The sequence below is a fragment of the Sebastes umbrosus genome, chromosome 7, assembly GCF_015220745.1.
Source record: "Sebastes umbrosus isolate fSebUmb1 chromosome 7, fSebUmb1.pri, whole genome shotgun sequence".
Classification (NCBI taxonomy): Eukaryota; Metazoa; Chordata; class Actinopteri; order Perciformes; family Sebastidae; genus Sebastes; species Sebastes umbrosus.
Window position 1 is genome coordinate 35,725,914 of NC_051275.1, and position 16,493 is coordinate 35,742,406.

Genomic DNA, 16,493 nt, shown 5'->3' on the forward strand with positions numbered 1-16,493 from the left:
AAACCCTTTATACCCATTGCTTTTAGTGTATTTTATTTGGGAAAACTTTAAAGGAGGGTAAAAGGAAAAACACAAACCAATATTTCAGTTTCCTTAATTGTTTGTTAATATAGAGGCATTTGTTCATTATTGAAGAGGCATTTGTTCATTATTGAAGAGGCATTTGTTCATTATTATTATTAAGAAGGCATTTTATTTTATATTATTATGTGGATGGGAACTGTTTTTCAGTCTTCTGACTGAACAACTAAAGTCTGGGGAACTCAGTACCGCCACAGTTTAGTCTCGTAACGGGACACGTTTAGTCTCGTAACGGGACACCTTTAGTCTCCTGACGGGACTCGTTTAGTCTCCTGACGGGACACGTTTAGTCTCCTGACGGGACTCGTTTAGTCTCCTGACGGGACTCGTTTAATCTCCTGACGGGACTCGTTTAGTCTCCTGACGGGACTCGTTTAGTCTCCTGACGGGACTCGTTTAGTCTCCTGACGGGACTCGTTTAATCTCCTGACGGGACTCGTTTAGTCTCCTGACGGGACACGTTTAGTCTCCTGACGGGACTCGTTTAGTCTCCTGACGGGACTCGTTTAATCTCCTGACGGGACACATTTAGTCTCCTGACGGGACACGTTTAGTCTCCTGACGGGACTCTTTCTGACAATAGAATCTCATAATAACATAAGATATATATGTATCAGGGATATCAACATTAACGTGATAATGTGTTAACACATTTGTTTTAACGTCACTAATTTATTTCTCGCAAATTTGAAATTTTTTACAATTTAATAATCTCAAGTTTCTGAGTTTTTTCTTGTATATTTATGACTAAAATCTCAGAGTTAACTAATCTGAAATTGCAAGATTATAAACTCATAAATTTGCGAGTTAAAACTCCAAAATTTGTGAGATTATATATAAACTGGGAAAAGAAAGTTCGTAAACTTGTGTTTGGTGGATTATTTCTCTGTTGTTACAATGCTAATGGTCATTGTATTCTACATGGTTGGAAAGTCCATTTATTTACCTTCACAATGATGTCACACATGTAAGGATCATGCATTTGTGGGATGAGCAGCACAGCTGATGATGTGGGGAGCGCCCAAGAAAAATGTTCCAAAATGCTCTGCCAATGCTGTCATCGAGGGTCACTGACACTTTTCTGGAAAACAAATTCAAAATCCAGATTGAACGGTTTTATTCTCTATCAGGCAACACTGTGAAGACGTCGACTAAAAGGGAAGTTTGAATCATTTCATTCTTCTTCTTTTGGGGACAAAACTATTTCACAGGTAAATAAAACATTTGGTGTCAGAATTATTCAGTTTTTTATGTCTCTGATGATATTTAGTTATTATAGAAGGAAAGAAGAAGACCATCAACATAACATCTGATTCCTTTAGACGCTGATCTTCTCTTTTATTGTCTGATATAATGTGTCATTTAAATAAACTGTTAACGTCGGTAGTGTCACAGAGCGGGAAACATTTTGGATACGTGACTTTTACTTGTAACAGAGTATTTCTACATCGTAGTATTTCTACGATCTGAGTCCTTCCACCGCTGCGAATAAAATACGTCCCGTTTTCTGACCCGTAAAGATTTAAACTGAATATTAATTATTTCCATGGTCTAAACAAAGACACAATACTAGTGAGTCGAGGCTCAGGGTGCGTTCAGCTTCACTCATCGTTGATCCAAACAAAGATCAGAAGGAACTGCTGTAGAACTCGACCGGACGGCCTCAGACGAGAGTCCGTTAAGAAAACCATAGACCATATAAAAGAATTTGTTCTTAATGACTTGCCTGGTTAAATAAAGGTTTGAATAGACCCCTTTTTCTGTTTTTTTTCTGTTAAGTGGAGGCAGAATAACTCTGAACACGTTAGCTAACGCTGGCTAGCAGGTATCGTTGTCTTGTTTTTTTAACAATGGCTGAAGAAAGTCCTAGTTCCTCTCAACATGTGGCGTCACTCTCTCTCCAGGATCACCAGAGGGAGTTGACAAAGTTAACATGACCCAACGGGACCAGATTAGACCCCTACGCCGCTGGAGACTACTGCAGGTGAAGTCGTCTCCTGGCGGCGAGGAGTGAGGCAGAGGGACCGCGACCCGGCGCTGTCCTCTGTTGGGCTCATTTCCTGTAGCATGGTGGAATTAGCGAGCTAAGCTAGCTAAGTTGCCGGCCGTCCGACCAGCGGGCCGGTGGCCAACGGGCCGTCCGACCAGCGGGCCGGTGACCAACGGCAGCGCTGTAAAGATAAACTGAGGGCGTATAAATCTGTGGATGTCTCTAGTTAACTCTCCTTCAGTAAAGTCAGTCACAAAGAGAGTCGGACGATATCAGAGAAGCGTTTCAGAGACGGAGAGAAAGGGTTGCTAATAGATTAGCCTTCTGCTAACAGCAGCTAACGGCTCACGTTAGCTGCTGTTAGCAGAAGGCTAATCTATGTATTAACCACGTATTCTGATCCTCTCCAAGCCGGTTCCTACATATGTTAAGACGATAGTGTTATAATCTAGCAGAAACAGAGGGAGAATAATGAAAGCACTGACATGTCACAGTAATGGAAGTAAAGAGCCAACTGGAAGAAAATCAGTTTTATTACAAAATGATTCATCAAAGTCCACTCAGACAACTAAAGCTTCTTCAATTATACAATATTTCATTTTCAACAGATTCCAGTGAAGTTTAAAGTCCGGGTAAAGCAATTATAAATATGTACTCGGAGTTTGTCACACCACAGAAAGATGTGTCATTAACCCTCAGAGGACATACAATTAGGTTGAAAATGGTGAAAGATTAATCAATATTCTCTGCTCTGAGACGCTGGTCAATCACAGGTGAGGGTTAATTACATGTACAGTTACAATACAACACTTCTGATTGGCCATCTCACTGCTGCGCGCTACTTTAACAGAATGTTAACGCTCTACAAACCGCCTTCTGTTAGTCAACATGATGACGTTGGTTTGTTTCCATTAGTTAGCTAGCTAGCTTGTCCGGAGACTGACCAGCCGGCCGTCCGACCAGCGGGCCGGTGGCCAACGGGCCGTCCGACCAGCGGGCCGGTGGCCACCGGGCCGTCCGACCAGCGGGCCGGTGGCCAACGGGCCGTCCGACCAGCGGGCCGGTGGCCAACGGGCCGTCCGACCAGCGGGCCGGTGGCCACCGGGCCGTCCGACCAGCGGGTTGGTGGCCAACGGCAGCGCTGTAAAGATAAACTGAGGGCGTATAAATCTGTGGATGTCTCTAGTTAACTCTCCTTCAGTAAAGTCAGTCACAAAGAGAGTCGGACAATATCAGAGGAGCGTTTCAGAGACGGAGAGAAAGGGTTGCTAATAGATTAGCCTTCTGCTAACAGCAGCTAACGGCTCACGCTAGCTGCTGTTAGCAGAAGGCTAAATATTAGCATCATTTCCTCTCCGTCTCTGAAACGCTTCTCTGATATTGTAGCTCTAGAGCTCCAATCACAGTTACTCATCTCTAATGTCTGAGATCTGGATTCAGACAACAACACAGAGGACATTTAGATGTGGAGCTTTAGCCCACTGCTAGCGTTAGCCTCCAGCTAATGTTAGCCCACTGCTAGCGTTAGCCTCCAGCTAATGTTAGCACACTGCTAGCGTTAGCCTCCAGCTAATGTTAGCCCACTGCTAGCGTTAGCCTCCAGCTAATGTTAGCCCACTGCTAGCGTTAGCCTCCAGCTAATGTTAGCCCACTGCTAGCGTTAGCCTCCAGCTAATGTTAGCCCACTGCTAGCGTTAGCCTCCAGCTAATGTTAGCACACTGCTAGCGTTAGCCTCCAGCTAACACCGTGACCTCATCATGACGTCATCACTAAAAGGGTCTATGGGTAGAGCATGTTCACCAGAGACTTCCGCCTAACTTCCTGTTAGCCTCATGCTAACTTCAACGGGGATAAAATAGTTCAATCGTCTGATTTGACTTCACCTGGACTTCAAAGAACATCACAAAGTATCTGAGGTGTGATTTTAAGTCCGGAGTTAAAACAGCACTAACTGTTCAGTGTTAGCGTTTCTCACTGAGACTAAAGCAGTGGTTCCCAAACTGGGGGTGGAGACCCCTCCAGCGGGTCACAAGTTAAAACCCTCGACCCCCCTTTGATCCTCAAACAATTATTCAAATGACACAATCACATAAAGGAGACACGGCTGTATTCTAACAAGCCTAAAGACTGGATGCTAGCACGTTAGCTTCCAGCTGTGTTGGTCTCAGTGGGGACAGCTAACGATGCTAACAGATACCTGAAGAAGATCATGTAAAACTGTCACAGTGCTGCGATTATGAACTTATTGACGTATGTTGTAGCAGAGGAATCAAAGTGCAACTGAATGAACCACAGCTGAGCTATCATGATTAACGACGTACGGGTGATAATTACAGATGACATGTGTGATCCCAAAGTCAGAAGAGCTGTAAAGACCAACCATCATTTCACAAAAACAAAAAAAATATACAATATTCACAACAAAAATCAACCGTAATGTTCTCACAAAAAACAAGAAAACCAAAAAAAGGACAAAATGTCTCTGCTGCATCGTCCCTCTAGAACAAGTTCCAAAAAAAAACAAGTTCAAAATGTTTCAGCATCAACAGATTAGTGCAATCAGAGTTACAACAAGACACAAAGTCAACTTCAAACCAAAGAGTTTAACTGCTGAAGTTTCTGTTCAACGAGGAAGGCAGTCTGCTGGTAAAGATCAGTAATCTCTGTATATTAATAACATGAGGAGTTCCTCAGGGAAGTGTCCTGGGGCCTCAGTTGTTTCTATTAAACCTGATACAATGAAACAGTCCAACATTTAGTAAATCATCTCTGTATATTAATAACATGAGGAGGTCCTCAGGGAAGCGTCCTGGGGCCTCGGTTGTTTCTATTAAACCTGATACAATGAAACAGTCCAACATTTAGTAAATCATCTCTGTATATTAATAACATGAGGAGGTCCTCAGGAAAGCGTCCTGGGGCCTCGGTTGTTTCTATTAAACCTGATATAAAGGAACAGTCCAACCTTTACTAAATCATCCTGTTCTCTGTGTTCTCCAGAGTCAGATGAGAAGACAGAGGTCGAGTACAGTGATCAAGTGCTTTGCCTCAGTTTTCTTTATAAATTCGTGCCAAATTGCAGAGTTCTTTCCGGAAAACGTCTGAGGAAATTATCAGGAAATTACTGAGCAATTTTATTTTCCTGACATGTAGGCAGCTTCAATTCTAAATCCTTTATTGCCCCTAAATTGAGTCCCAATAGTGAGTCTAAGAACACTGGAATCATCCCAGAAAAACAGTACGTTTTAAATAAAGAATATAAAATCCCCACAAGGTCCCGAAAACCCTCAAATTATGCAGAATTAAATAAAAAGGAAATGACCTCAAAAGAAAGCCAGAGCCCCGGGTCCATGGTTAGCTTAGCTTAGCACAGAGACTGGAAGCACAAAGTGAAATCCTCTGTGTTGGTCACTGCCACATCATCATGCAGCAGTTTGGGGTCCCTGTAGGTGACGGTGGGTACTTCCTGTCTCTGCTGCCAAGGGGGGCAGTTAGTCTGCTGTATGGGGGGCGATTAGTGCCAGCAAACAGCTGACTCTATAATATTGCATACATCAGAATGTGGATAATGTAATTTCTGATATGTGAGAGTGGATTTGAATAGTGTATAGCGGTAGTTTAGCACGTTTTTATATATGTGCCTGTAATTTCATAATAACTTCTAGCAGATTTACAGGAAACAATTTGGTACCAATTAGAGCTGAAATGATTAGTCAATTAATCGATCGACAGAAAATTGATTCAAATTATGAATTAAATATAACCCCCCCCCCCCTGTTAGTAACCATGGTGACGTGTTTAATGGGCGTAGCGTTAACTGGAGGCAGAATAATTCTCTGACATGTAAACTAACGCTGGCTGGCTAACGCTGGCTAGCTAACGCTGGCTGGCTAACGCTGGCTAGCTAACGCTGGCTGGCTAACGCTGGCTGGCTAACGCTGGCTAGCTAACACTGGCTGGCTAACGCTGGCTGGCTAACGCTGGCTAGCTAACGCTGGCTGGCTAACGCTGGCTAGCAACTATTGTTGTCTTGTTTTTTTTAATGGCTGAAGATAATCCTAGTTCCTCTCAACATGTGCCGTCACTCTCTCTCCAGGATCACCAGTGGTAGTTGAGAGAGTTCACATGACCCAACGGGACCAGATTAGACCGCTACGCCGCCGGAGACTACTGCAGGAGGAGGACACGGCTGGAGAACGCTAGCTAGCTAGCTAACTAACGCCTGCTCTCCTCCCGGTGAAGTCGTCTCCTGGCGGCGAGGAGTGAGGCAGAGGGACCGTGACCCGGCGCTGTCCTCTGTTGGACTCATTTCCTGTAGCATGGTGGAATTAGCAAGCATAGCTAGCTAAGTAGCCGGCCGTCCGACCAGCGGGCCGGTGACCAGCGGCAGCGCTGTAAAGATAAACTGAGGGCGTATAAATCTGTGGATGTCTCTAGTTAACTATCCTTCAGTAAAGTCAGTCACAAAGAGAGTCGGACGATATCAGAGGAGCGTTTCAGAGACGGAGAGAAAGGGTTGCTAATAGATTAGCCTTCTGCTAACAGCAGCTAACGGCTCACGTTAGCTGCGATGTGGAACTTTAGCCCACTGCTAGCGTTAGCCTCCAGCTAATGTTAGCCCACTGCTAGCGTTAGCCTCCAGTCTTTCCTTTGTTTAGCCTCCAGCTAACACCAGGACTTCATCATGACGTCATCACTAAAGGGTCTATAGAGCTGATCTGCTGTGAAATTTCAGGCACACATTGATCTGGTTGTTTATCGGGTAAATAATGGATCTTTATGTGAGATGGAGGATCTAAAGGGAAACAGCAGGTTGTTATCCAGCTGGTAATCTGATCTGAAGGCAGCTTAATGAACGTGGTGATGTCTTGTCTTTGATTGGCTGCTGGTCTGAAGCAGCTTTACATCGACATCGATGACGTGTAAACTGCGAGATAAGGCTGAAGGTTTTAACTTCACTTCATTCAGTCACTTTTTACAGTGTAAACACAGTGTGGTGGTCTACAGGAGGTCAAAGGTCATGTGATGATGGTGGTGGAGCCTCCTCACCTGTCGAGGTAAAGCTTCTCTTTGGTAGATCCGGAGGTCAGACGGAGGCGGAGGCGGAGGCGAGCTGGTGAAGGCACGGAGGACTGCTGGTCGGTGTGACGGAGCTGCTGGAGAGGCCGTCGATACATTCAGTGTTCAAACAGCAGCTCACAGTAAGGCCACTTCTTATACTCTCATATGTACACTAGAAAAATAGAATAAAGGTCTTCTGTCTCTGGAGGAGGAAGACGAGGAGGAGGAGGAGGAGGAGGAGGAGGAGGAAGACAAGGAGGAGGAGGAGGAGGAGGAGAAGGAGGAAGAAGAGGAGGACGAGGAGGAAGACGAGGAGGAGGAGGAGGAGCAGGACGAGGATGAGGAGGAGGAGGAGGAGGAGGAAGAGGAGGAGGACGAGGAGGAGGATGAGGAGGAGATCCCTTCATCAGCAGGTATCTGATGGTTATTGCTGTGGAGACGGCTGGTCCTGCAGAAGAAGAGGAGGAAGAAGAGGGAAGTACTTCAGATAGATGAGCTTTCACTGTTTTTCCTCAACAGACCACGAGGTCGATCTCAGATCTACTGATGCTGAAATGGAGTAAATATATATATATATATATATATATATTAGATTTATATAGCGCTTTTTAGTGATCTCAAAGACGCTTAACATATTCGGGGGGAAAACGGTGTGAGACAGACAGACAGGAGACGAACGACAAACACAGGCTCAATCACACGGACTGATGGGTAGTGGAGGGGCGGGGCTACGGGTAAGCAGAGGAGAAAAGATGTGCTTTGAGGCGGGACTGGAATATGGGGAGGGAATCGGAGTCTCTGATGAGTTTGGGGAGTGAGTTCCAGAGCTTGGGAGCTGCCCTGGAGAATGCCCGCTGAGAAGGCGCTCTGCGTTCTTTAAACCCAGTGAGAAACAGCTTTTAATGGAAGATTAGGAGGAAGTTAAGCATCTAATATGTAGAAAAGAAGACGCTGCCGTCGGCTGCTGTAATAAAACAGCCAGATCAAATCGTGGCAGACGATAGCGGAGCAACTCGATGAGCAAGAGGCCTAAAAACAGACCATAACGTTACATCCACTCACCACTGCTGTTAACTGAAACCGTCATCATTACACCATTCAACGAGTTACTGTCACTGCACCATAACAGAGAGCGGTGGAAGATTAATTACAACCACTAATCCACAATGCTAGAATACCACGAGACCATATGTTACATGCTGACAGTGTGCACTGGAATGATCAGTTATTGCTCTTTCTAACACTGGAATGATCACTTACTGCTCTTTCTAACACTGGAATGATCACTTACTGCTCTTTCTAACTCTGGAATGATCACTTACTGCTCTTTCTAACACTGGAATGATCACTTACTGCTCTTTCTAACACTGGAATGATCACTTACTGCTCTTTCTAACACTGGAATGATCACTTACTGCTCTTTCTAACTCCCTCAATGTCTTCCTTTTTATCTCCACATCTCGGTCAGAGTCCTGCAGAGTTCTTTATGGTTTTTCATTGATATTTGCAGCTCTGCAAACTAGATCTGTTTCTTTAAGTGTGTGCTGTCGGCCCACAGACATCTGTCTGTCTGTCACTTCTTTAAAACACATTAATCAGAGCAGCAGGAAGTGCCGGCTGCTAGTCCCCCGGTTTAGGGCTGGGTGTGGTGGTCTACCTGGGTTCAGGGCTGGGTGTGGTGGTCTGCCTGGGTTCAGGGCTGGGTGTGGTGGTCTACCTGGGTTCAGGGCTGGGTGTGGTGGTCTACCTGGGTTCAGGGCTGGGTGTGGTGGTTTACCTGGGTTCAGGTCGGGGTTGGTCCGCTCAGGACCGGAAGACGTGGACGGCTCTGACGACGTACTGGCGGCAGATGGGACACTCGCTCATCCTCTTGCCGCACTTGGTGCAGGTGATCATGTGACCACACTCCAGCAGGACGCAGTCGATGGGAGAGTCCATACAGATCTTACAGAGGTTCTCCTCCGGACTCGCAGAACCAGAACCGCCGCCGCCACCGGACTCTGGAGGGAGACACAGAGACGTACGGGACACTGTGAGGGACAATACTGTGGTCATAAAGAACTTCTTAGTACTTTTATTACCGTTAACCTGACCATGAAGTCGTACATTTATGAGTTTTTTCTTGCAAATTTACGACTTTATAATTTTGCAAATTTATGAGATTTTTCTTCGATTGTTATATCGTCGTTTTAACGTCTATAAAAACAGTCCAAGGTGACTTCTACAGAACTCTAGCTATTACTCGTTTATCAAATCAAAACAGCTTCATGACGCACTATGTTAAATATATATATATAGTATAAAGTGAATCTGAATGAACCAATACTCTGTTTGAATGTTTATCTGGTAACATGATGACTGGAGGAGGATCTCTGTCAGGAAGAGGTTCTGTTCAGACTCACCTGAGGCGTTCACAGCGTTGGCGGCTGAAAGACAAACACACAAAGCATGGTGGTTAACGCAATAATACAGAGTCATGATATCACCGTATATATACAGTATATCTTTATCATTATATATCATGTATAACGTATATGTGAAAGAGAAGCTGACAAAGAGGTGATATGTTAATGACGTTGATCTTTAGGAGTCAGGAGGACCGTTACAGTCTCTGATGTGTTTATTAGAGCAGTCAACGTTAACACCGTAATAACACCTTAATGCAGTTTTAGCGCCACAAAGTTATTCAACGCACTAACATGTGATTTTTCGGTTGTAGCGTCTCAGTTTTCTAAAGCTAGAGTGAAGATCCTGGTATTATCTGAAACTAGAGAACCTGATGAATCCATCGGTACCAACCAGGTATTACTATTACTACTACTACTACTACTACTACTACTACTACTACTACTGGTGCTACTACTACCTCTACTACTACTACTACTACTACTACTACTACTGGTGCTACTACTACTACTACTACTACTACTACTACTGGTGCTACTACTACCTCTACTACTACTACTACTACTACTACTACTACTACTACTACTACTACTACTGGTGCTACTACTACTACTACTACCTCTACTACTACTACTACTACTACTACTACTACTACTGGTATCATAGTAAACTCTAGAACCTGATGAATCCATCGGTACCAACCAGGTGTTACTAGACTTTCTAATCTTCATAGTCAAAGTGTCCCGTCTCTAGATGTTTTAAAGCCACGAGGAGGTGCAGAAGTCTAGTTTTCTAATTACCACGGAGGTTACAATGGAGAAGACATTTATTTATCCTCGCTTAGTATAAACCATTAAATCACCATTAAAACCAGGATCCCACTGACAGTGATGATACTGAACGTATTCTACTCAGGGTCTGAAATGAACTTCTTCACTTCCTGCCACTGTGACAGGAGAGTTTTTCTTTATCTGCCACTTTAGAAATCTCTGCGCTAAATGAAGGAATAACATTTTAGATCTGATGTCATTCAATGTTCAATACATTTAACATAAAAACATGATATACACGATAAATTACAGTGTTGGAATTACACCGTGGAGGGAGGCTAGTGTCCACTGTACTCTACTTTGTTATTGTCATCTATAGTGGTTATCTGCATAAAAACACACAATTCAAATGATTATTATTATTAAAATATTTGCTTTGATTAAAATAAATCTTGGTAAGTTGTTATGAAGTTAGACAGGTCATAATTCTCTTTAATATCTATTTTATATTGATGTGAAAACATCTCCTTCAAACATCTGGATTTATTCAAGTTTCTCTCCAAAAACTACATTTTACCAGATTGCATTTGAACACATCACGATAACGTTGTGATTCACCCAATAGTTTTCCTGAGCAGACTTTGAACGCCTCATAATAATAACTCGATGGCACCTCCGTTAACGTTAGCGGCTCCGTTATTTATCCAGTCAGGACTGAGCTGCTAACGGCTGCTAACAGCTAACGTTACTAACTCTCCTCCTGCTGGTTTAAACACAGGTTTACTGTTCTCAGTGAGGCTTCATCAGGTAATAACAGGTTTAGTAGCTCCGGGTCTCCGGTCCAAACAAACTGAAACATGATACAGCGTGCGTACGCGTCATTGTGCAGCGGAACCAGAAGGTTCTGCTGGTCCTGCTACAGACCCTCTGTAGACCTGATACTCACCCAGAAGGTTCTGCTGGTCCTGCTACAGACCCTCTGTAGACCTGATACTCACCCAGAAGGTTCTGCTGGTCCTGCTACAGACCCTCTGTAGACCTGGTACTCACCCAGAAGGTCCTGCTGGTCCTGCTACAGACTCTCTCTGGACCTGGTACTCACCCAGTAGGTTCTGCTGGTCCTGGTACAGACTCTCTCTGGACCTGGTACTCACCCAGTAGGTTCTGCTGGTCCTGGTACAGACTCTCTCTGGACCTGGTACTCACCCAGTAGGTTCTGCTGGTCCTGGTACAGCCGGCTCACTCTCTCCATCAGCTCCCACTTCTCACAGCAGCCTTTGTAGTTGACGAAGTTCCTGGCGAGGATTTCCTTCAGCTGGCGGACGCTGAGCGCCTCGATGTCGTCCAGACAGCTCAGGTCCGACAGAGACGCCCTGCGGCCCGAAACCGAGGCCTCCTCCGGGTCCCAGGTCTGAACCAGACGAGAGAAAAGACACTGAATCAAAACCTGAGGAACCCAGACACAAACACCAGACCAAGACGGAGTCTCTGGAACCAGGACCCGGTTCTGGACCCGCCGTTCTGGCTTTTACCTGGTCTTCGTCCTGGACGTCGGGCTCGGCGGGGGGGGCTGTCTCTGTGGGCAGGGCCGGGGCTTCTGGCTGTGGGGCGGGGGGGTCGGGGGTCGAGTCAGGAGACAAGGTAGAGATGCGAGGGGTCGGGTCAGGGGGGTCAGAGGTCACAGAGGGGAGGTCAGGGGTCAGGGTCTCGGGGGTGGAGTCGTTGGATGGTGAAGACTGCTGACCCAGGACCAGCTCCACCAGCTCCTCCTGGAGGACAGGAAACAGAGGGTTAACACGGCGGAGGGGTCAAAGGTCAACTTCATCTTTTACAGTGTAGAGACGGCGAGTGACCTTTTCTCTGCACAGGTGGGTGGAGACCTCGTGCAGGTGCAGGTAGTCACGCAGCTCCTTCACCTTCAGCTTCATCAGCTCCGCCCGCTCCAGCAGGTTGCCGTAGAAACGCTGACAGGTGTGACAGAGGCGGGGGCGGGGCTCCAGCTGGGCGGAGCAGCGGCAGCAGTAGTCCTTCTTACAGTCCACGCACACATGCTGACGGACGGACAGACGGATTATTCTTAGGATTTCTAAACAGATGTTTTGATGCCAGAATGGATATATCTGCTTCATCTGAGTCTATGTGGAGGTAGAAGGAAGTCACCGCTTTTATGTGGTAGTCTGAGTAACGTGACGTCATATCCGTTCCATATCCGTCAACCAAAACAAACCTCAGAGAGTCTAAAACGTTGGAGGGTCAGCGTGGATACGACCTGCACCCTCCCATGATAAATCCAGCGTGGTAAACACTACACATCCAGTAAACGTTATGGTATGGAGGTAACATTATGGTATGGAGGTAACGTTATGGTATGGAGGTAACGTTATGGTATGGTGGTAACGTTATGGTATGAAGGTAACGTTATGGTATGGAGGTAACGTTATGGTATGGAGGTAACGTTATGGTATGGAGGTAACGTTATGGTATGGAGGTAACGTTATGGTATGGAGGTAACGTTATGGTATGGAGGTAACGTTATGGTGTGGTGGTAACGTTATGGTATGGTGGTAACGTTATGGTATGGTGGTAACGTTATGGTATGAAGGTAACGTTATGGTATGGAGGTAACGTTATGGTACGGCGGTAACGTTATGGTATGGTGGTAACGTTATGGTATGGCGGTAACGTTATGGTATGGTGGTAACGTTATGGTATGGCGGTAACGTTATGGTATGGTGGTAACGTTATGGTATGGAGGTAACGTTATGGTATGGTGGTAACGTTATGGTATGGAGGTAACGTTATGGTATGGTGGTAACGTTATGGTATGGAGGTAACGTTATGGTATGGTGGTAACGTTATGGTATGGAGGTAACGTTATGGTATGGTGGTAACGTTATGGTATGGAGGTAACGTTATGGTATGGTGGTAACGTTATGGTATGGAGGTAACGTTATGGTATGGTGGTAACGTTATGGTATGGAGGTAACGTTATGGTATGGTGGTAACGTTATGGTATGGTGGTAACGTTATGGTATGGAGGTAACGTTATGGTATGGAGGTAACGTTATGGTATGGCGGTAACCTGGTGGTGGAGCCAGCCGTCGCTTTTGTCTCCGTGGTCAAATGGGCCGACGCTACAACTGTAGAGCACCCAGATACTGACATTTGTGTTCTCTGCATTGAAACGGCCCCGATGGAGCTGACCATGGATGGATAAAGAGAACGGAGCTGACGGGAGAGCTAGAGACCACCTTGGAGAAGTTACAGGAAGTAGACACGTGGGACTACGTCCGCTTTTCAAAATAAGGTGTTAACAAAGGGAACTGTATATACAAAATACATCTATGGAGAACAGATTGATTAGATTATATTCACCAGAAGTATAAAACATTACATGTCCAAAATAGCACTAATCTGTGAGGGAGATGGTCTAGAGTTGAAAACAACAATCCCTCAGGTAGGAATGTGACTGCAGCAGGTGGGGGGGGGGGTTACCTTCTTGGCAGGTGTGTCGAGGCGCCCCCCGCAGGCCTTACAGGTGAGTTCAGGTGGAGGAGGAGACGGCTGACTGTTGAAGCCAGAGTTAGTGTAAGACTGATGGCGTTGCTCAGCTCCACCTGACGGGTCAGCATCATCAACCGAGTCCACACACAACCAGTTACAGCAGGACGCAAACATACCTGAGAGTACACAGAAATACACACTGTAACAAGTACTAAGTACTTCATATACAACCAGATCTGAATTAGTACAACTGTTACTGAACAAAGGACATTTTACTTAAATGAAGTACTTTTACAGTGTAGTTTTGTTAACTTCTCTTTCCACTAACTTTTCCACTGTTCTCTTCAGTGTGCTGACACCTGCACACCAAACCACATAGTAAAATCTTGTATTTTTGTGTTCCTTTCTCGTAGTCAGATACTCTTCTGCTAAATTACCTGTAAAATTGATTTGTATATATAATTGACGACTTCTGCTAAATTCGGCATTGTATTCCACCAAGCATAACTTTGATTTATTATAAATAATCAGTTCTAAAATGCATAAACTGGGTCGTAAAGGCAGACTGGCGTTATTTGGGAATATTTTGCTAAATTAAAGTCTACATGTATTTAAAATAAATATATTTTTGTGGTAAACGTTAGCCGAATGGACAGGCGTGTCTTTATGATTCATGTAAAATATTAAGTAACGTGTCAGGATGAGCAGTTGTTTAGCAGTGAACCAGAATCCCTTAAATTAGCAGGATGTTAAGGGAGGTTTGGTCCACCACAGTGAGGACCTGCACTGAACCATCAGGACTTTATCTGAAGATACTTAACCACAGTTTACTGAGCAGATTACTTTATACTTAAAAGTACTTTTACTCTATGACACCGTTACCACCACTTAAAAAGTAATCTACATACTTTTTACACACTTTACTACACAAACAGACTACTGTAAACCAGACTACATAGTAAAAACTGGTGTGTTTGTGTTCCTGCCTAATCAACATACATTATAAATGTTAATGACTTAGTAAAATGTATTAGTGTATTAAAGTAAGATCTTTCGGCTTCATGTCTCACAGAGTGAGACTCTTTAATGTGTTGATTCACCTTCGTTTCCTGTTATTACAGGTGAACCCAGCTGAGCTCTGATGTTAGTCAGGTTATATTTAATAAAGATAAAGAGAGTTTAGTGTTGAGCTGTCAGCCGAATGACGTCATGTCTCTATTAACACATATTAAACACACTTCGGTGATTTAGTGTGATCATGTGTTGACCGGAGAGACCGGATCCGTTAAAGTGATCATTATGTGAGCGGAGTCTGGTGGAGGCAGCTAACAGCTAGCAGCTAGCAGCTAACAGCTAACAGCTAACAGCTAGCAGCTAACAGCTAGCAGCTAGCAGCTAACAGCTAACAGCTAGCAGCTAACATCTAACAGCTAGCAGCTAACAGTTAGCTGCTAGCAGCTAACAGCTAACAGCTAACATCTAACAGCTAGCAGCTAACAGTTAGCAGCTAGCAGCTAGCAGCTAACAGCTAACAGGCTAGCAGCTAGCAGGCTAGCAGCTAGCAGGCTAACAGCTAGCAGCTAACAGCTAGCTGCTAGCAGGCTAGCAGCTAACAGCTAGCTGCTAGCAGGCTAGCAGGCTAACAGCTAGCAGGCTAACAGCTAGCAGGCTAGCAGGCTAGTTGTAGAAGTTTAGAGAAAGTAAAGAGTGTGAGTAAACCAGCAGACAGAGAGGACAGCAGGTAGAGCGGGTTAAACTAACCCGGTTAACACTTTAACCGACTATTAACCGACTCGATTATCAACACAAACACCTTCAGGTGTCTCACCTGATGCTGCTGCTGCTGCTGCTGGAGACACACAGAGCTGCTGCTAGCAGCTAACAACTAACTAACACCAGCAGCAACTAGTTAGTGAACTAACTAGAGCTGCACTAACTAGTTAACCTGCAGCATGAACACGTGACGCTCAAACAACACAAACTACACAAACTACACGAACTAGAATAATAATAATAATAAAGTCATAATAACAGAGTTACAGAGTTACAGAGTCAGACTGAAGAGACAAGAAACTGAACCAGGAAGAGACACAACACACACTACACACTATACACTACACACACTATACACACTATACACTACACACACTACACACTATACACACTATACACTACACACACTATACACACTATACACTACACACACTATACACACTATACACTACACACACTACACACTATACACACTATACACTACACACACTATACACTACACACACTATACACTACACACACTATACACACTATACACACTATACACTATACACACTACACACTATACACTACACACACTATACACTACACACACTATACACTACACACACTACACACACTATACACACTATACACACTATACACTATACACACTACACACTATACACACTATACACTACACACACTACACACTATACACACTATACACTACACACACTATACACTACACACACTATACACACTATACACACTATACACTATACACACTACACACTATACACTACACACACTATACACTACACACACTATACACTACACACACTACACACACTATACACACTATACACACTATACACTATACACACTACACACTATACACACTATACACTACACACACTACACACTA

The 16,493-nt window shown here is 44.5% G+C and overlaps 1 protein-coding gene across 3 annotated transcripts; it reads right to left on the minus strand.

The window, feature by feature from the left end:
• Positions 1 to 6,024: 6,024 nt before the first annotated feature.
• Positions 6,025 to 15,922, minus strand: rffl (ring finger and FYVE-like domain containing E3 ubiquitin protein ligase). 3 transcript variants are annotated; one of them, XM_037774783.1, is made up of 8 exons: positions 15,655 to 15,922; positions 13,805 to 13,993; positions 12,163 to 12,360; positions 11,842 to 12,078; positions 11,516 to 11,720; positions 9,536 to 9,559; positions 8,911 to 9,133; positions 6,025 to 7,581 (listed from the first exon to the last, which is right to left on the minus strand). In XM_037774783.1, exons 2-7 carry the CDS (start codon positions 13,985 to 13,987, stop codon positions 8,937 to 8,939), a joined length of 1,044 nt encoding a protein of 347 aa, XP_037630711.1. In that variant the 5' UTR covers positions 13,988 to 13,993; positions 15,655 to 15,922; the 3' UTR covers positions 6,025 to 7,581; positions 8,911 to 8,936. The 3 variants fall into 3 exon arrangements, with proteins under 3 accessions (XP_037630711.1, XP_037630712.1, XP_037630714.1); XM_037774784.1 differs by having other exon boundaries at positions 15,649 to 15,922; XM_037774786.1 differs by having other exon boundaries at positions 13,805 to 13,989; positions 15,642 to 15,656.
• Between the last annotated feature and the right edge of the window lie 571 nt (positions 15,923 to 16,493).